At 41.9% G+C, this 20,758-nt stretch overlaps 2 protein-coding genes across 4 annotated transcripts in view; one reads left to right on the forward strand and one right to left on the reverse strand.

The window, feature by feature from the left end:
* Window positions 1-60: 60 nt before the first annotated feature.
* LOC116048853 (sal-like protein 4) lies at window positions 61-19,094 on the forward strand. Of its 2 annotated transcripts, XR_004898250.1 has the most exons (3): window positions 61-577; window positions 1,758-2,761; window positions 19,083-19,094. XR_004898250.1 is itself a non-coding variant. In XM_031298130.2 (2 exons), exons 1-2 carry the CDS (start codon window positions 289-291, stop codon window positions 2,684-2,686), a joined length of 1,218 nt encoding a protein of 405 aa, XP_031153990.2. In that variant the 5' UTR covers window positions 61-288; the 3' UTR covers window positions 2,687-2,782. The 2 variants fall into 2 exon arrangements, 1 of the variants encoding a protein (XP_031153990.2); XM_031298130.2 differs by lacking the exon at window positions 19,083-19,094 and having other exon boundaries at window positions 1,758-2,782.
* nectin4b (nectin cell adhesion molecule 4b) overlaps window positions 6,378-20,758 on the reverse strand; it is a 31,613-nt gene continuing 17,232 nt past the window's right edge. The window contains exons 5-12 of one of the 2 annotated variants that reach the window (XM_031298096.2): window positions 20,081-20,359; window positions 15,752-15,869; window positions 13,491-13,642; window positions 12,701-12,866; window positions 11,465-11,540; window positions 11,019-11,078; window positions 9,698-9,898; window positions 6,378-7,902 (exon numbers count right to left, since the gene is read on the reverse strand). In XM_031298096.2, the coding sequence (XP_031153956.1) occupies window positions 7,609-7,902; window positions 9,698-9,898; window positions 11,019-11,078; window positions 11,465-11,540; window positions 12,701-12,866; window positions 13,491-13,642; window positions 15,752-15,869; window positions 20,081-20,359 (1,346 nt within the window). In that variant the 3' untranslated portion in view covers window positions 6,378-7,608. The remainder of the gene's footprint in view (window positions 7,903-9,697; window positions 9,899-11,018; window positions 11,079-11,464; window positions 11,541-12,700; window positions 12,867-13,490; window positions 13,643-15,751; window positions 15,870-20,080; window positions 20,360-20,758) is intronic. The other variant, XM_031298097.2, reaches the window with a different exon arrangement.

Genomic DNA, 20,758 nt, shown 5'->3' on the forward strand with positions numbered 1-20,758 from the left:
AACTATTTATTAACCGTTGTACTGCCCAAACGCTAAATGTTGTTTTGTTTTTAGTCGTGCTGAGACATTTTGTCCTACCATCAGCACCGTACTGTATATCCTGCGTCACATGACCACCAGCATTTCCTGTTACACTTCCATGTTTTTCGCCTCAAACACAAACCGTAATGTAAACTACAACCACAACGGACGGAATAGTCACTGTCGTGTGATCTGTCGCACATAGAAAGTTTAGTGTAACGTCGTGTCGCGTCGCTACAGCTGGCGGAGGTGCTGGTCCGGGGCAACATGGCCAACTGTGTGGCTTTCCAGAGCAAGCTAACCTCCATCATGGAGATGCTAGCTAAAGCTGCCGTGGTGGAAATCAGCCAGCTGTGGGAGGACGGCTTCGCCCTCGTACAGGTCGAGCTCCGCCGGAGAGAGAGCGAGATTGAAGCCCTGAACAGAAAGTTAATGATGATGGAAAACGAGCGGTTAGCGGTGCTGTCTCAGGCTCAGACTAACGTTACCAATCCGTCTTCATCATCTTCCTCCAAGAGAGAGCAGCAGACCCAGTTGCTGCCGCCCACTGGTGATGGTAAGGATGACTACTGACTACATAATAGACTACATAATAACCAATACCTTGTTATGTTTTAATTAATGAAAATCTTGAACCTGCACTTTCATATGGCTCTTTGTAGCTTTGCTTATTTAAAGCTAGTGTACTTGCACTACTACTTGTTGTCAGGAGTTTGAATTTTCAGGGTTGAAAGCACTTAATTGTAAGTCGCTTTGGATAAAAGCGTCAGCTAAATGACATGTAATGTAATGTAATGTAAATGCTTTTGTCCCGATTCGATTCTTTGACGATACGTGGATTTGTATTGCGATTTTCATTTATTGCAATTCTAGAAGTATTGCGATTCGATAGTATTGAGTGTTGTGATTTTCTTTTCCTTCTTTATCAAAAGCAAAAGCTGAATAATACACTTCTAGAGACAATATAAGAGACATTTCTAAAAACTAATTGTTTTCTAAGAAGAATGCACATCACATGTCAGTCAGTCAGACAGACATTTATTTCATTTGTAAAGAAGAACATAACATGGACTTTCTGCTTTTACTCTGTTTTGCTAGAAACGTATGTAGTCGCTGGTACCGTATAAACAGAATTAATTTAGGTGAATCATTGGTAAAAATATGTATATATCGATTCTAGGGGGAAAAAATCTATTTTAAAAACCGTCGCAAAAAAACCCAAGATACATACGATTTTTGATTTATTTTTACAGTAAAGGCAATGAGTCTGTGTTACCTTATTTGACAGAAATCTGTTGTGGGTTCTCTTCTGTTGTTCTGTGATTGTGAGGAAAGGTAGGGGGGTATTGTGTGAGGTTTATTAGATTGTCATTGAAGCATTGGATGAGATAATGTATGATTATGCTTCTATGTAGGTTAACTAATGTTTATTGTGTGTTTATGCGCGATGTGTCTCCGTTTTGTTTCTCTCGAATGCCCAAGATGAATTTCTCCTATAGAGGACAATAAAGGCTTATCTTATCTCTTATCTTATAGGCATTTGCCTGTTATTTGTAAATATAAACAAAAATGTTGATAATGCTTAAGTCAAACCCCAATCAACAAAACTGCTTTAAAAAATAATACTCATATTTACATACGCCAAAAATTCCTCTATGCAGGAAAAACCCTGACCTATGGTTCGTAATGCATGAAATAATTTTTTGTTTTTAAATGCACCTGCTCTGTTGTTTCAGGGCCGATTATAGATTCAGTCCAGACACTGTCTTCTGATCAGAGCATCAGAGAGAAGGCGGACACCTCAGCCAATCACAGAACGCCACCGCCATCCCAGACAGAAGAGAAACAGTGCGAGCAGCTCAAATCCGGCGCGTGTGAAAGCGACGGCAGAGACGGCAGAGACGACGACGACGACGACGAAGACTTGATAGTCAAGCTAGAGGACGAGGACGACGTCCAGATCGTGGAGCAGACGGTGGACTCCGATCACAGCGTCAGCGACGGAGCGGGACACCACGAGATGGAAGTAAACCTCCAGCCCGCCGAGGTTATGGAAGAACAAGAGAGCCAGCAGTGGTCGTCGGTTTCGGTGGGAGACAGCGACACTGCCGATGACTCAGACTGCTTTTTCGAGCCGAAGCAGCTGTCCCAAAATCTGGACTCCGAAATCCTGCTCATTCAGAATGCTTTGGACATTTTTGATCATTCGGCAGAGACGGCGTACTCTGACAGGTTTGCGAGGGACAATGGACAAGGTGCGTCAAGTAAATCAAGAGCTCCTGTGACTTTTAGCCAAGCTCAGCCAAGTCAGCCCATAGAAGCAAATAATCACCTCGAGAGAGGAGTGTCCATCAGATTCCTCGCAGAGAAACAACCCCAAACTAAAAACGCGTCGGCTTTTAACCCGGACAGCAGATTCTTTCTTTTAAACGACCCCGAGCTGCATAAAACGATAGCGAGTCGCCGCATCAAGGAGAAATGGTTCATCTGCCCGTTCTGCGGCAAGAGCTTCGATCGCGTCAGCCACCTGGAGATCCACCAGCGAATCCACACCGGAGAGAAACCGTACACGTGCGATACGTGTGGCAAGTGTTTTTCTCAGAGGAGCAACCTTCGCACTCACCAGCGGACTCACAAAGAGGCTCTATCCCAAAATGCAGTTTGATTCAATAGGTTTTGAATTTTGAGTGAGAAAAGCTCATTCATGTCTAGATTAAAGGTGCTCTAAGCGATGTCACGCGTTTTTTAGGCTTAAACATTTTTTTGTCACATACAGCAAACGTCTCCTCACTGTCCGCTAGCTGCCTGTCCCCTGAACACACTGTAAAAAAACGCGGTCTCTGTAGACAGCCCAGGTTCCACAAACGGCAACAAAAACAATCTGCGCCAACCTGCACCATGAAACATAACAAACAGAGTTCCAGTGTTCCAGCCAATAACCGACAAGAAGGATTTGGGGGTGGGGGTTGGGGGGTTAGTGCGCGGAAGGGAGGGGACGGGATGAGGAGTAGGGAGGGGCGAGCTAGCCTCCGTTTTGTTTGACAATACTTCGAACGTCAACAAAAAGTGACATCACCCAACATCGCTCAGAGCACCTTTAACTAACAAATTTCTCTTAGTATTTTGATATTACTGAGAAGTAATGTAGCTGACTGTTTTACTGTGCACTTCTTTTTTCTTTTGGACAAACTATAACTTTGACGTAGCTTGGACTGTATTAACTAATTTTGGCACTTACGTACTGTTTTTAAACCCAGCCAGTTAAGAGATTTATAAAAAAAAAAAAAAAAATGTAGGGACATAGCTGGATATAGACTTCTATAGGTTATACACAAGGTCACAAATTGCAAAAGCAAACCTCTTCATCTACGATCTAGGGCTGCACGATATGTGGAAAGTATATATTTGTCGAATATTGCGATAACGATATTATTTGCGATAAACAGATATTAAAGTGCTCATATTAGGCTCATTTTCAGGTTCATAATTGTATTTAGAGGTTGTACCAGAATAGGTTTATGTGGTTTAATTTTCAAAAAACACCATATTTTTGTTGTACTGCACATTGCTGCAGCTCCTCTTTTCACCCTGTGTGTTGAGCTCTCGTTTTAGCTACAGAGTGAGGCATCTCACTTCTGTTCCATCTTTGTTGGGAGTCGCACATGCGCAGTAGCTAGGTAAGGACTACTAGCCAGTCAGAAGCAGAGTATGAGGTTGTGCCACGCTAGCAGCTAGGCGAGCATTATAACGTGTGTTACAAAGTGACGCACGTTCATCACAGAAGTAAAGGCTGGACTACAATAGAGCTGTTTGGAGCGGTTTGTGAACAGTGTTTTCTGTTGGAGATGGTAAGTCCCTTTGGGGTGGACTTTGGGCTTTTTCACTTTGTAAACCTATAAGGTGCACAAAAAGATATATAACACAATAAAGGAAAGGGGAAAAGCCAAAAAGCATAATATGAGCACTTTAAAGTGTACTCAGTTCTGCTGCTTTCAGTATTCTGCTGAAACACAACAAATTGCTTGTTAAATTTAAAACTAACAAAAGGAATTTTCTTCCAATGTTAATTTATTACACAAATTAAACGTTGAATTGAGTATAAAAGGCACCACAAAAAAAAAGACTTACATTTCAAAGTGCCGTTTTCTACTGATATTTTCTTTCAACTAACACAAAATCTCTGAGTGTCTTTCGCGATGTGTCGCAGCCTTTCGCGATGTGTGCCAGTTGATATCGCGATAAAAAAACGATATATTGTGTGGCTCTACTACGATCACTGTAGCCCCTCCGAAATCCCTTAGCATTACATTTTCCCATACATTGTCCATTATCAGACTCACAGTGAAAATCAAGCAAGTAGATGAGAATGGACTCACTCTAGACAATGGCATCATGTAACAGTTGCCATGACATAATGAGTTCCTGAAGTGTTGTCTTTGTAATACTGTTGCAATGGAAAGTTGGGTCACATGTCATTATTGTAAATTGTGAGACTTTGGCAATATCTTTCCTTCTGTAAAGGAAAGTCATAAGTATCTAAGGCCAACAAAGACATAGCATTCTGGGAAATGTAGGTCCTCTTGTAGGTAGTCTAAAGGCTCTGACACACCAACCCGATGACCGACTGTCGGCAGAAAAGGCAGTCGGACTGGTAAGTCTCCCCGAGTTGGTCAAAAAAGGGCCTCGGAACACACCGAAGCTACGCGGACTTGAGCGTACGTTCTGCGCGTGCGCAAGACGTAATACGTCTCCATAACAGCAGGCGGCGCTAATCTGTATTGTCGCCCAAAAAATGAAAACCGGCAGCTGATTGGACGAACGCGTCACGTGGGTCTGGCTTCTCCCAAATTTCAAAGCCAGACCATAATGGCGGCTCGTTCGGAATACGATCTCGTATTTTACGAAAATATTTCACCGAAATGTATTTATGAAAACATTTTAAGCGAGAAATAGGCCATGCAGTTGCTGAATCTGTCTTCATTTCAGATCGACAAAGGTCAGTTTAAAAGATTTTCGTCAGCTTTTGAGAGGCGTTCGTCACGCTCATCCCGCTCGTCATTTCCGGTAATTGGTCATTGAGTCCGACTGCCCACTGGCCGATTCAACAAGTCAAATTGGCCCAAATGAACGCCGACGGCTCCTCCGACTGCTGACGGCACAAAATGCACCAAACAGACTCGGGTCACCGACCTCGCCAGACTGTCCGACGGCCGATAATCGGGTTGCTGTGTCAGCGCCCTTAGGTAGTCCACTACCACCCCAAGTATCCGCTCTGAGAACAGGAGCAGCATCTTAAAGGAACAGTTTGTCATTTTGGGAAATTCACCAGGTTGCTTTCTTGAAGAGAGTTAGATGAGGAGGTTGATTTATTGTCTCTGATGTATTGCTTTCAGGGTTTCCCACAGTGTATTGCAAGCCTGGTGGCCCACGGGACCTAAGTTGCCCCCCCCTCTCCCCACCAGGCCTAAGCCACTGGGAATTATTGTTTGATTTATTTTTAAGACGTTTTTATTAACCACTGTTACAGTGGGGCGGCTCGATTGGAAACTTAGACGTCATATTTTTAAATCTCCACTTGGCTTTTAGCGCTGACTTAATGTAGGGCCCTATGGAATCGGGTCTTATAGCTTTTTTTAAATTCTCAATTTCGCCCATGATTCTGTTATCACAGAAACTATTGGGCTCTCTTTAATGCTGCCATCAGTCTGTGACTGGCCCCAACCGGGCCCTCGCCAAAAATAAAGACACTTGCCACCGAGCTAAATAACTTTTCTGGGGGAAACACTGGCTTTTATTTAATGCTTTAGTTATTGTAACCTGTCCCCATATCTTTTTAATGTTTCCTCTGGCATCTTTAACATTTTTAACTACTGTTTGGTAGTTGTGTTCTTTGGAACTGATTGTATGGACTGGGAAGCTGCAAATGAACTGCCCATTGGGATTAATAAAGAGTCTCAACTCTCGGACATGAGGCTGGTATTGATCTTCTCATCTACGTAACTCTCAACAAGAAAGTGAATAAGCATATTTCCCAAAATGGCGAAGCTAATCGTTAAATAGAGGTTCCCAAGATTACTAAATTCATCACCCTGTCACAGAGTGAGACCAGCCACCCTGGGAAAATCCACCTTTTTTTCCTACTTGTATCCACAATCCTGATTATTTCAGTCATTACCGAACTAATAAGGATGTAAACATCCGAACAAGGTTAAACCAGCAAATCTAATAGTTTTTAAGTTTAACACAAATGCTACATTACTGCAGCAGCTGTGATCAATAATGCCTTTTATCCTCCTGTATGAAGTGAAACAAGCTCAATTGTCCCAGGTTGTAATAAAGAACAATGACTCATGCTGTACTTTTGTGAATAAACATTTTAACATTTTACATGTCAGCTTTTCAGTTTCATAGAAAAACACTAAAAGAATATAAAAACAATTCACACAACGACATATACACAACTGACAGTGCTTTGATACAGAACATTGCTTTACAGTTCATCTGCTGCACGTTTCATCCAGTCTGTTCATTGCTGTGCACTGGTATGGTTTAAACCTGGTCATGGAAACCAGTTTGCTGCGTGTATCCATGAACATCCACCATTTTACTTTGTCTGTGTTCCAGGACCTCAGCCTTTGTGTAGTTGCAGGTGGCTGTTAACGACATGATCATAAAACATACAGTATCTCCTTATGACTCTTCCTTACATATTATATACACATGCACAAAATCACACTAACTTCTTCTCCACAGGTGCATCCAAGCTGAAAATATTAAAGCTTTGAGTATAGTTTATTCTTGACTGGGCCAGGCATTTGGAGCTTAGAAATGGTGTTCTTGTCCATATGTTCTTCCTCGAATGTTTTTGATGTTAAAAAAAAAAAAAAAAAAAGGCACCTGAAGTTGGCAGTGAGGATTCATTGGGACTCCTACTTTGTGAATTTAAAATATGCGCAAGTCCCCATAGCAGTGGATGCAAGATTTTAGCGCTGCAGATAACACAGTAAACATCATGTAACAGGAACCTTTATTCCTTGCACGTTCAAGGAGAGAAAGATTTTCCATTTACATGCCATCGTGGAAAGGCAAAAACTCGCTGGTGTACCTAATTCTCCATCAGAGAAATAATAAAGGATCGAGTCTGGCTGGAGAACAGCGCCATCTCGCTCCTCGAGTTTTCTTGCCTGTCGAATAAAGGCATAAAATGCCCCAAAACATTATCAAAAAAACGGCCCAATAATGGGGTGCCCTGGTGGCCGTGAACCACAACATCTCTGGCTCGAGTCTGGATGGGGATCTTTGCTGCATAACATTCACCATCTCTCTCCTTTCCTGTCTAATAAAAGGCATAAAATGCCCCAAAACTATTAATAAACTTCCCAGTTATTATAGGGTTAGGGTAAGGGATCAAAATCTCACAAGCCAGAGGTAAAAAATAAAAAGGTTTGGATTGTTCTTGAGGCTAATTACCCACTGCAGTCAATGTGGACAGAACTAACATCCCATTAATAAGGAATAAGGTTATTTTCACTGTAGGAATGCAGGCAGACTTTCTCTCCTGTCATGTTTTGGATGAGAGTCTGCGTTCTAGACGATCTGTCCTCTGGGGTGCAGCAGAATGGCGTTGGAGTGTGGCCTGGGCCGGAGGATGCCGTTACTGTAGTAGAAGTGATGTGTGAGGGCCTCTGACAGCTGGTAGGAACTGCTTTCATCGTCATCCTCGTGTCCCTCGGCTACCGCCTGGGTGGGAGGCGGAGGCCAGTCCTCTCCACGCGGGGAGTCTCCCTCTCTTACGTGGCTCAGGTCTGGCTCTCTGGGCCCCACGCCGCCTTCATCCTGCTGGGCCTTCAGAGGAACCAGGGAAGAGGGCAGACCTGAGTCCTGGTATAAACAGCATACAAACACATTACTATTTCTCTGATAAGGAAAAAAAAACTGGCTAATATTAGCGCTATTACTTTTCATAAATTTAAATGGGGCAAGATCCAAAAGTCCTTATTCTGTCACTGACGATATAAAATGGGTTGAAAATACCTGCTCCAAAAACCTAAATAAGGTGCTGTGTTCAAGTTGGAAATGCTTTGGTTAAACGAGACATTCCCCAACTTTGCAACAAAATGAAGTAAAAATGTACACAGGGTAAAAACTGAAGAGGACAGATATAAATGTAAATGACAACATGGAGCGTGTGTCACACCCTACAACATATACCACCCTATTTAAAGTGACTATATGTAACTTTTTTACTGTTTCTAAAGCTCTGTCATTTTTCATACAATGGTCTTAAATGACCTGTAACAGCAAATGAGACTAACAGTGAAAAGAACGCTTTAATCTTCATATAGTTTTAGTAAGGCATCTGCCCGGGTCCGATTTTTCCCGCGCAGTCACAGAATGATTTGCAGGTAGATGGCGCTACAGTGACATATTCTGACGGTCACAGATTTCTTTTTAACACCGGGATGGCCTGTGCCAGCGGAGCCAGGTAAAAGGAAGCAGGAGATGTCTTTATATAGGCCTAATTGTATTTAAATGTTATTTTAGAAGTTATCTGCTGTAGTTATGGTTGATACTGGGGCAGGGCCATCACAGAAAAGAAGGAAATTAAACGAAGAACAACTAAAGCTAAAAGGGAAAAGGAAAGTGAAAGACAACGATAGTCACACTCGGTCGGGTTTTCAACAGATGGAGACAATTACATCATTAAATGATTCAAAAACGACTCCGAATTGGGAATGTAATATGTCATTTCATTCATAAAATAACTGTACAATGCGCAACGTGGTTGTACGCCAGTAGCCGACATTAAATTACGTCCCCTTTCCATTTAGGGCGGAGGTTTTCCTTTTACTCCGTGTTTGTGTTGGCTTACTATTTTCTTTTCCCTTGTCCCCCTGTAACGTTACTTGTGTAAAGCGTCTGTGGGTTTCATGAAATGCTCTATATAATAATCTAAGTTAATATTACGTTGGTTGCTACAACAAACTCTTAATGCTTTGGCTCGTAACACAGTGATCGTGATACCCGGTTTAGCTCACGAGACATCCAAAGTAGGCCGTAGGTAAGTTACCATATGCAACACTTGCATACGATGCATACAGTGGGCAATAAAGCACCGTATAGAGAAGACCTTTACGACAGCAGGTGTGGAAAAAACACTACAGCTTTTGTCCAAAGCGGCCACTAGAATCAACACAAACTGAAAGTTACATAAAGCCACTTTAAGGTGGTGAGAGTTACTCAGAGGTTAGTGGTCTTCTATAGCAGAAGCATAAAGTGCCATCGTTTCACTACAGGTTGATCAATAATACACCGCCTGAAAAAAATCTGTAAAAACTTGCTTTTATGAATGAGTGTTTAAGGTCGCCAACCATGACTACTTCAGGTTGTAATGCATTCACTGGAGTTGGTCCAAAACTAGTACATAAATGAAAGAAAATGTTCAAAGGAACAGAGCTGCACATGCAAATATTTGTTTATAATGAACAATTGACAGTGGCTGATAGAATAAAGAGGATGTGTGTAGTCTTGTGTCATCTGTTTCCACTTTTTGTTTTTGTTTGCAGTTCTTTGCTCTGTCTCCATGACTCCAGCAGTAGGTAAAACACGATACCGTATGACACATTACAAACCAAACTGACTGCATTGCAGCCTAATCTCTCAGATGCTGACATACCAGTGACATGTTACTGTTCTTCAGGTAGGACTCCACCCTCCTCCTTTGCTCCTCTTTCTCTCCGTCCATCTCTGCTCCTCTCAGGCTCTCTCTGCCATCGGGCCAGATAACGGGACGTCCCAGTTCGTCCACCTCCACTCCTCCTGCAGACCCCCACTTCCCACCCAGAGTGGACTGGCTGCCTCTGTACATGGTTCGTTCCTGCAGGAGGCGACCCAAACAGTCACAACACTGATAACAACGGTTTTCTGTCTTAGGCTATATTTACATTGCTACGTTTTGGTTTAAAAAACGAATATCTTTTGCTGCGTTTACACCTCGCATTCAAACTGCTCTGGCGTTTCAGAGCCCCTTAACTGGAGACATTTGGTTTGGAATCTGCGGGGTTGTGCTGCAGTGTCAACGGCCGCGAATATTCAGCATTTACCCCAGGTGGTTTGTACTGTCCGGGTGGAAAAGCCCCTAAACATGATGTTGCTGTTCAAAAAGCCAGACTACTGAAATACTTTAGTTGTGTTCACTGAGTAAAATCCTCCCAAACCACATAGGAGTGATTTCTCTGCTCAGCCATTAGATGTACTAATCATAGTAGCAGGGCTGCGACTAATTATTATTATGCAAACTGATATTATCATGATTATTTAACTCCTTGATTATTTTTCAGATAAATCAATGTATTGGTATTCTTTAAAAAGTTAAAGAAAATCTCATATTGTCTCTTTTATTCGATGAAACCCAAAGATATTTATTTTCCAATCATATAAAACAGAGACAGTACTATATCTTCACATTTCAGAAGCTGGAATCAGCACATATTTTAAATGTTTGCCTGATTAATGACTCAAACGATTAAGCGATTATTAGAATTATTGGCGATAATTTGCAGTTTATCAACTATTTCAATTGTTGCCAAACTTTATTTGCCACAAACTCCTTTGGAAGCTATTCATTTCTTATCAACTGTTAACAGTATTGGGGAAACAAGTATCAAAAAGAGTTATTAAATTATAGTGTCAAGACCATGAACTATATAACTATATTTAAACCCAAACAAAATTTTGTCCAAACTGTGATTTTATACATTTCAAACTCAAATTGTTCATATTTTTTGGAATTTGGCTGATGTAATTTCTCAGTGAGCATCACTTGTTTTTCATCGCTATCACAAGTCTGTCCTTCTTGTACTTAACATGTCTTTTTTTTTACTGAATAAATCTCGCTAACCTCAGATCATGATAGTCTTATGCCGTAGCATCAGATGCACTCATGTTCCTTTGTTGTACCCAAATAAATCATTCCATCACATTTTTGAGGAACTCACCAGAGATAACTGGCTGTTTTTCATTCGGCTGTCTACTCTGAGCAGAGCGTAATCTTCAGGCTGGAAAACAAATAGAGAAAGTGAAAGAAAGTTAGTGAACATGAACGCAAAATATATATAAAATGAATCTCCCAGAATAAGATAATAAAAATAAGTGTCTATGAACACTGCATGTTATCTGCAGCAGCCTGTAATCATCAGCGTGCGTGCGTGCGTGCGTGCGTGCATGCGTGCCATGTATTCATAGAAGTGTGTCCCTGCTAATGAGTCAAGTAAGTGATTGTAGGTGTACTGTTTCTATTTTATGACTCTATTTATCAGAGACAATGCTCATTGATCAATAGAAAAAATTGAAGTTATTTGTTGTCCGTGGCCAAGTGTTGAAAAACGCACACTAAAATAGTGTGTGTGTGTGTGTGTGTGTGTGTGTGTGTGTGTGTGTGTACCTGCACTCTGGGGTCTGTGCTGACAGAGTTCAGTCTCCTAAAGGAGGCTTGTCGGGAGAAGCTTTGAATTTCCTCCCTGAGGGAAAAAAAAAAAGACAGCACGTTTGGATTTATATAATCATCATAATCACCGACCTTTATTTAGTTCTCGGAGGTACAATTGAGGGCAAGCCCATATTTTCAATATAGCCGAGAGATTACAGAAAATAAACTTTAGAACACAATATACAAACAGGACACTGACCAGAGAAGAAACAAGGACATGCCAGTCACTAAAACAATTGTGTAAAATCAAGGACATAAATCGATTAAATAATAAAAGAATCCAGATAAAATCAAGGACATTTAAATGGCAATTACATCCAGAAACAGGACTATTCAACACCATTGCTCTAAACCGCCCACATGTCGAAAATAAATTTTGATTCCACTGACTGTTGAAGCCTGATCCAGGTGGTTGGAGCATTAAAAAAAGAACGCTGATTTCCCCAGCTGACTGTACCCCTGGGACCTTAAGTAAGAGCAGGTTGTTGGATGGTGTGTAATAAGGGTTACTCTAACAGTGCAGCAATGGAAGGAGGGAGCATTCCGTTAATAGACTTAAAAATGTATGTTTTTGTTGAATGTCTGCTAGTGATGATAGGCCCACTGTAATGTCAGACAACAGGTCATAGTGTGCAGTGTTTACCCTCGGTTTGTGGAAGACTTAGGTGTGCCTATTTGGCAAGGGGTTTAGGCGTCCTTCCTCAAAAAAAAGCAACTTCCACACACATTTTGTGTCTCTTTGTGGGATTTTGCGTCTCTTTGTAGTCGTGTTGTGTCTCTTTTTGGTAATTTTTGTTTTCCTTTGAGTCTCTGTGGTCATTTGGCGTCTCTTTCTAGTCGGTTTGTGTCCCTTTGCGGTAGTTTTGCGTCTCTTTTTCACATCATTTTGGACCGTTATTATCACCATATCTGTGTCTAAAACATTTAAATAGCTAGACGCAGATAATAAATAACTAACACTCAAAAAGCTTAAAGAACAACTGTCCAACTACAGACATTAGATCTGAGAAAAGTATTTTAGTTACATTCATTCGGTTTTCGGCTTACAGTGGCAGGGAAAACCCTGCTGTGTAAACAGTTTAAATACAACACAAGCAATTTACAGTCCAGCTTTGATCACGGTTGGGGGAATAAGTAAAAGTATTTCTCTCACTACATGGCCTTATTTTAAGAAAATGTAGGTGAGCATACGTTTTCTCGCTGAGCTCCCTCTCAAGCTTTTTGTTTCTGTGTCGATGGTAGCGGTTGACCAGCAGGACCACCAGGACCAGGACCAGGACCAAAGCTCCGGCTGAAGCCCCGATAATGATGAGCATCATGTTGCCCATGGGGAACTCGCCCTTGCGTTGGGATGTCTCTGGAAGAAAGACGAGGATGGGAAGACATTTGATGAATGTCTCTCACACAAACACATTCACACAGCCACAAAACTACAGTGATGTCTTTCGTGCAGAACTTTGGATCCTGATTGAGAAGCATCTGTTCATGCCGTCTTATTATCACAAGGGGGCAGCACTTCTGCACAGTTACTCCAAATCAAAAGGAGAATTTGCTGTCATGATTTTCAAGTACTCTTCCTCTCACTTCCTCCTTCTACAACACCAACAAAGCACACAGTCAGTGGTGGCCTGAAAGTTAGAGAAGCGAGCTTTTGAGCGGGATGTTGTTGATTCAATACCCAGACCGACTGGATAAATCTGGGTGGGGAAGTGAAAGAGCAGCCTTCCTTCCTCATTACCACTACTGAGGTGCCCTTAAGCAAGGCCCTTATCCCAAAAACAAATGCTCCAGTGGAGCCGCTGAGTGGCCAGCAGATCAGACTGTGGTTGTACTGGGCAGCTTCCAGATATGAATGTGTAACTGGGTGAATGTGATCAGGTGGTCGTTGCAAATGAGAATTTGTTCTCAATTGACTTACCTGGATAAATAAAGATAAAAAAACATGTGACGTTAACCACTAACAAAGCTAAAGTCCACTCACCTGTTAATGTCAACATAAATTCTGCTTTTGCCACTCCCACGGCGTTCTTGACCACACACTCATAGAGCCCGCTGTCATCCATGCGGAGGCCCCGCCCAAAAACAAGTCTTTCTCCAACCACAGACACCCCATCTGGCAAAGGTCCTCCCTTCCTGTGGATAATCAGAGGGACATGTCACCATTAAATAGTATAGTAAGTGATGTTAATACAATAAACATTTAGTCAAATTCAGCGAATATCTCCTCACGGTCACCTAGCTCTCTGTTTTACAAATCCAGTGTTATTACACAGCCCTGGCCGTGTAAATGGAAAACGAGCGCACGAGCCACAAAACACTATTCCAGCCAATCGGCAACAGGCGGAAACAGTTGACTTGGGGGGCAGCATGTGAACGTGCCGGCCGACCAGCAGTTATCTGTCCATAAATCTGGGGAGCGAAGCTTATGAAAGGTGGGGGGTTAGGGTTAGGGTTCAAATATCAACAATCTTTGCGCAGCATCGCTTACTGCACCTTTAATTGGCAATCAGGTGTGAATAGATGTGAACCCATCGCTAAACCACACAGAAACCTGGGACTCACTGTTCCGAACAATAGCTGCCACTCATTTCTGGGGACTAAAGGTAACAAAGTGCAAACTTGCATTCCAGTTCAGAATATTTCTGTTGAAGAGTCAGAGGAGGAAACACACTAATTACCTAATGATATCTGATCTACATCAGCAGCATGAAATGCAGCAACTGGCTTGCATCACGGAAGTGTTTAAGTGTGCTTAAATAACACACACATTACCGGATCAGGTTCACAGCAGAGTGGAACCACCAATTGGCTTGCACCTGAACCAAAACCTGCTGCTGGGCTTTCAACTGGCGCCCATTGATCTGAATAGGCCGCATAAATACTAGGTTTGAGGGATTTAGGCAAGTCCAGCAAGTCCCACCCAGTGCAGCTGACATCACAGGCCACATAATGGAGAGGCAGTTTCTGATCAGGTCCGCCGAGAGGGCTCATATTGCACGCAGTTTCACTGTGCTGCTGCAGCTATTTAACTGCCGCTTCACCCCCCAAACTGGAGCCGGCTCACATTTCTTTTCTCAAAACCCCACCTAGCTTCTCTAACCAGCCCTTTATAATAGAGTCACAGGTGGAGATTGCATCTGACACACAGTAAATGGTTGAAAATGATACAGATAAAGGGAGTTGTCCACCTTTAGCAGCCAAAGAAATCTCTTGACTCAATAATGATTATACATTTTATTTGTAGAGCACTTTTCATTGTTTAAATCAATCCCAAAGTGCTACAGAGCAAAACAAGATTAAAACAGGAGCAAAAAAAACCCCCCAAATATTACAAGAATGCCCACTTACTTTGTTGATTGAATGTTTGCGAGTCTATTATCACATTAGCACTGCAATGAGATGCAGGTACGTGTATTTTGTTAGCTTTGGGCAGAGCCAGGTTAGCTGTTTCCCCCCCTCTTTCCAGTCTTTATGCTAAGCTAAACTAAGCTAAGCAGGTTGTAGATTCATTTTTTCCATGAGAGGTGGTATTGATCTTCACATCTAACTCTCCACAATGATGTAAATAAGCGCATTTCCCAAAAAGTTGAAGTATTTCTTTAACAAATAATAAAAAAACAAAACAAGCCTCTGTGGGTTTGAACAATGCTTGTCCACACAGCATGAGTTTGTACTGAATGAACGTGCCCAATGGTCTGCGGGGGTTGAAAAGCTTTTATCCACAATAATCTTTATATCTCAAGATTGCCTCACAGCTGAAATATTTTTCACTAAGCACACAACAATTTACCATTGTGTGTTCAGTTGAGCTGTAATGGCTGGTACAGTGTCTCTAATTTAAGTAGAGACCCTGTGTTTTACCAGGCATTAGAGTGATATTTAAAGCATGGCACTATGATTAAGTGCTTAGCATGTGTCTCCTGCTCTTCCTTGTGTCGCGTACTCCCTCCCTCATGTGAAAATATCTCCCTCGCTCCTTTTTTAACTTCAAATTGCGCAACACGACACCACAGCTTTTATTCCGAGCTGAATTGAGCCAGAAGAGTGAGACGCCCACCTTTAGATTGAAGCACACTTCTTTGTTGTTCACGGGTGTGTAGTCCGTGTGTGTGTTAGCAGTGGCTTATATGTATGTTTGGAGACACATTCCAGTGCCATGTAGAGAGCAATTTAGCAGCGCAGACAACATTACAGTGGGATGAATTAACATGTAATTGTCAGATTACTGATGAATGACTTTACCAGGTCCAGGTGAAGTTCTGAGGTTTGGGGTATCCTCCGCTGCTGCACACCAGCTCAGCTTTCTCCAAACCCACAAACCAGTCCACTGTCCCAGAGGAGATGGTGGCATCTGGGGGGTCTGACACACAAACACAGACATAAGCATGCAGTGTCGCTAAATATTCACCCATACAATATGTTGCATGGTAGAGCAAAGATAAAACCTTGTATGTTAGGATTTCTATCAGCAGAGATGGTCATTTAAATAAATGTGTTTAAACTTTAAAACACACTAGATGAGGTTGTCTTTATTCATCCAAAGATGAAGTTTCCTCAGAATCAACACTGTTAATTCACAGACAGACAGACAGACAAAGAGATTAAGGTGCCAATAATAACAACATATGATAAAATGTGCCGATAAAAAGTATTAAGATAAAAAAGGGGCCAATGAAGATTTTTTGTCAGATACATCAGCAGTATTCTATGTTCTCACACTGATAACGTTGGCAGAGGTGAGAGAAAGTCATTGTTTTGCAAGTCACAACTCAAGTCTCAAGACTTGGCTATGAAGTCCAGAGTCAAGTCAAAGTACTTCCCTTTGTGCTTTGAGTCGTTATTCACCAAACCTAATCTCACGCCAACGGTAATATTCAATTTACAAGAAATAATGAGTGTGTTCTGGTACAGTATGTCAATTATATGTCCTGTCTGAGTTGAATCTTTTTGCATGTTGCTGACGCCAGCAGTCTTTCCATCTGAATGTGACAATCTGAGGTATTATGTGATGTCTGTCTGCTGGTCTGCACTGCTAGAGGCATCTTCTCTTCCTGCTCGGGCATTGTGATTGATTCAAGTACTGCACACCTGTTGTCAGGATAATTAAAAGGTTGATTTCTGCATAATTGTTTTTATACAGTAATTTTTAATCTTCGGGCTTGGGGAGAATAATAGGTAATTCCAAGTCATAAGGTTAAAGTCCAAATGGAGTCACAAGTCATGTAGTCTATATCGACGACGTTATATGTCCGGGATTGCTCCGGTGCCGCCTGAAATTCCGCCAGATGTCCCTCTTTTTAGGCCGGATGTCCCGTCACCTTCTGCTTTCTTTGTGTTGGTGTTCTAAACTCCGGTGGATTTGTGAGGACTATGGTTAACTGCTCCTCAGATCTCTGCAGGGTAAATCCAGACAGCTAGCTAGACTATCTGTCCAATCTGAGTTTTCTGTTGCACGACTAAAACTACTTTTGAACATACATATGTTCCACCAAAACAAGTTCCTTCCCGAGGCTATTTTGCAGCGGCACCGTCATTGTGTCTGGGGCTTAGCGCCGCCTAAGACGATTGTGATTGGTTTAAAGAAATGCCAATAAACCACTGCACATTCTTCTCCCGGAATGCTGTGTGGACTAGCCAGACCCTCTGGCAATGTGAGACTACAAATGACATTAAGGTTAAGTAGCAAGTCTGTTTGCAATGTTTGATTTTTGACAAGTCAAGTCTAAAGTCATCACATTCATGTCTCGACCCTGACTCGAGTCCACTCCTCTGGGCGCCACTGAACTGTCAAATCACACTGGACAAAGAGCTGCTGTTGCACACAGAAAGAACTGAAGTTTGGGTGCCTTCTCTCCGACTGCACCAGCAGTAATAGTGGAGGACCAAAGCATTACTCATACACTTTCCCAGCAACCTGCCAATATTGTCTAATGTTTAGCCTACTGCCACCCATTTATTTAACAGCTTGTATAGCTTAACAGGAATGTTAAGCTATACAAATATCTCTTGCAGGACAGCTAGAAGGGGAAAGAATGTCATTGGTTAAATTAGCGGGAGGAGCTAAAGAAAAGCGTCCCATAGCCCAGTGGAGAAGGTTGAGCTGAACATACAGTAATAGTGCGTTCCATTTGTATTCGGAACTCGGATTTCCGAGCTCAGAACTCAGACAACAACCGCTGTGTCCATAGATCCATACTCCACTCTATTTCTAAGCAGATTCAAACCATGCATTGTGTTCACACTGGAGAAGTGACAAAATTAGGAATACTCAAAGTGCATGAACAAAAGAAATGGAGGAGGAACTCACAGCTGCGAAAACTAAATCATAATAACCTAATAATGGTAGAATTATTCAGGAAAAATCTCAGAAAACAAAAAATGTATTAAAATTTTTGGAACGGATTATTTGTTTATGTATTTGGATCGACATTAGCTGCAGAACAGCTACTCTTCCTGGGGTCCATAGAAAAAAATACTACAACAATTTCATGCGATTATGTAAATAAAAGTAAGTATTTTGCTTGAATATGCACATACATTATTACTTATATACTAACTGCAAAAAAACAGTACGCTATAAAGATTAGCAAATATCCTGTGCACAATCAGTTTGTAGTGTGGATTTGGAACATAGCAATGCTGACTAAGTTATTAGGTTAGAAAGGTATCCAAGTTAAAGTCAAGTTTGAACAAGCTCGAGGATAGCTCATCTTGGTAAGCCTGCACATTACTAATCTAATAAAGCCATGACAGATTACATCAGTCATATTTTTCAGTGTTTTGAATGGAATAGTTACACTGCCGGAAAGTGGACATGCAGGAAAAGCGCAGCTGTAACTAATAATAATTAATAACAATAATAATTAAAGCATTTCATGTAGGTGTTCCCGTTGCAGGGCTCTGGTATGACTTCCTTACTGACACACCTAGGCTAAATACAACTACTGATCATTATTGTTGTTGTTAGTTTTTGTTCCTGCTATGAGAGTCAAAAGCAGAGGCCAAGTTACTACATACTGCAGAACTTACTGCATGTTTCCTGTTAGTACAAAATGTACAGGTATATTGATTTCTAGAACACTAACTACAAAACAGTGTAACATTAGAACAGTACATACTATATACAGTTGGTATGTAGCATCAGTGGCGCTGGTGTGGTGCCAAAAAGTGATGGTCTGCCAAAAAGTGATCGCTGTCTGCGGGAGCGCCCTGTGCCCTAGGTTATAACCAATCCATCCTTTTTCCACTTGCCAAGAAGTGATTGCAGCTTCCTACCTTGTCACTGAAAGGTTGTTTCTACCTCAAAATGACTTGATTTCATTCATGAGGCTTATATCTGACAGATTATAGCCCACCCAGTACTTTTTTACCAGTTGAAATACCTTTTTAAAGTAGCAATACAACCCCTAACATGCACTTTTGCACTTGCCAGAAAGTGATTGCAGCTCCTACCTTGTCACAGAAAGGTTGTTTCTGCCTGAAAATGACTTGATTTCATTCTTAAGGGTTATATCTGACTATAGAGTATAGCCCACACAGTACTTTTACATTTTGAAAGGAGCAAAACATCCAGTAACACAGTTTTCCAAGTAAGTTGTATACGTACGTATACACTGTCAACACGATCATATGGACGGCAATCACGTTTTAGTGGATGATCACTTTTTGGCATGACACCGGCAGCTATAAACCTGTACGCACCGTGCTACAATGTTTTTCATGTATCTCTGTTGTTGTTGTTGTTGTTGTTGTTGTTACCGGGTGTTGGATTTTGGAGGGGAGTGTGAGCCCTTTACACTTGTCTCCGACTTGTAGTGGAACATTACAGGGAGCATGCGTATAAAGAACTGTGAATAAATGGATCGCCAAATCCAAAGTTATACAGCGCACCGGGCATTGGTTTATTATTTGCATCCGAAACAAATTCACCCATTCACACCTCAGTGGCTTATTTAGACAAGCCTATATTAGTTTTGTTGAAAGTCACTACAGATATAACGGCTAAATTTTTTTGTGTTTGTGTGTGTGTGTGTTTGTGTATGGGTTTCTGTGTGTGGTGTATTTGGCCTTTTGCAAGACTCTCCGCAAATATGAGCTACTGTATGAGAGCTGCAGAGATGATTGTGTAAGCCTGGCCTCAAAATACATGCGGTAGGCTAATCAGGGTTTTACAGTGGCGTTGTATCAGTAACGTTATTGCAATAAATAGTAGTTTGCTATATTTTAGCAGAATACTGAAAGCAGCAGACTGAGTATACTTCAATATCTGTTTATCGCAAGTAATATTGTTATCGCGATACTTAACGTTCGCATATCTCATATTTTTCTAATATCGTGCAGCCCTAGTTCCTCCCTCTGATGTTTAATTCAACTCAATAAGATTATTTCTGCATTTAGACAAGCGTTACCATGTAGAAAATGTAATAATACAATTTTATTTTAAGGCACCTTTCAGGACACCCAAGGTCTCCTTACAGTGCATTAAACACAGTAACCATACTATCAAATTATAATTAAAACGGCACCCTGTTTTCGGCCTTAAAACCCAGCATGGCTATCAGCTGTACTCACACTGCACCAGCAGGCGGTGAGAGATCCTGCGCGGCTGCTCCAGGCCGGGATGCCACACCAGACAGTCCAGCTTCTTCCCATTCATGCTGCGCAGGGGGTGCAGGGAGTAAAAGCTGGACACGGCCCCGCCCTCTTTGCTGCGGTTTTGGGAGCGGCCTGGCAGGTCGGTGTCCCAGGAGAGACGAGGAGACGGGCGGCCCACGGCTCGACAGGAGGCGACCACCCCGAACGGCTTGCCCTCTGTCAGGATCTCCGGCTCCAGGGAGGAGATGGGTAGAACTAAGAGAAGAAGAGGAGGGACAGGGTAAGTTTGAAGCCATTACAGACTCAAAAATGGGTTTTGCTTATTGTTACTTCACATGGATGTTTGATGTTTGACTTTTGACACTTAGGCTGTATTTACACTGCTACGTTTTGGTTTAAAAATGATTATCTTTTTCTACGTTTACACCTCACACGGCTCTGGCGTTTCAGAGCCCCTAAACCGAAGAAATTTAATAACACTTCTGACCCGTTTTGGTTTGGAATCTGCGAGGTTGTGTTGCAGTCTCGACGGCCGCAAACAGAGACCTTCGGCAACACAGACAATGACGCCAATGTTTTGCCACCTGTTTAGGTCTTATCGGTCATGACATCTCATTCTTTGAGACTAAGCTACTAACGTTACCATGGCAACGA

Source organism: Sander lucioperca, chromosome 9, assembly GCF_008315115.2.
Source record: "Sander lucioperca isolate FBNREF2018 chromosome 9, SLUC_FBN_1.2, whole genome shotgun sequence".
In the NCBI taxonomy this organism is placed as follows: Eukaryota; Metazoa; Chordata; class Actinopteri; order Perciformes; family Percidae; genus Sander; species Sander lucioperca.

Excerpts from the sequence above, each read along its gene's own strand:
- LOC116048853 (XM_031298130.2), top strand. The coding sequence starts at position 289 with ATGGCCAACTGTGTGGCTTTCCAGAGCAAGCTAACCTCCATCATGGAG. Across the intron at positions 578-1,757 it reads GCTGCCGCCCACTGGTGATG|GGCCGATTATAGATTCAGTC; the intron begins GTAAGGATGACT and ends CTGTTGTTTCAG.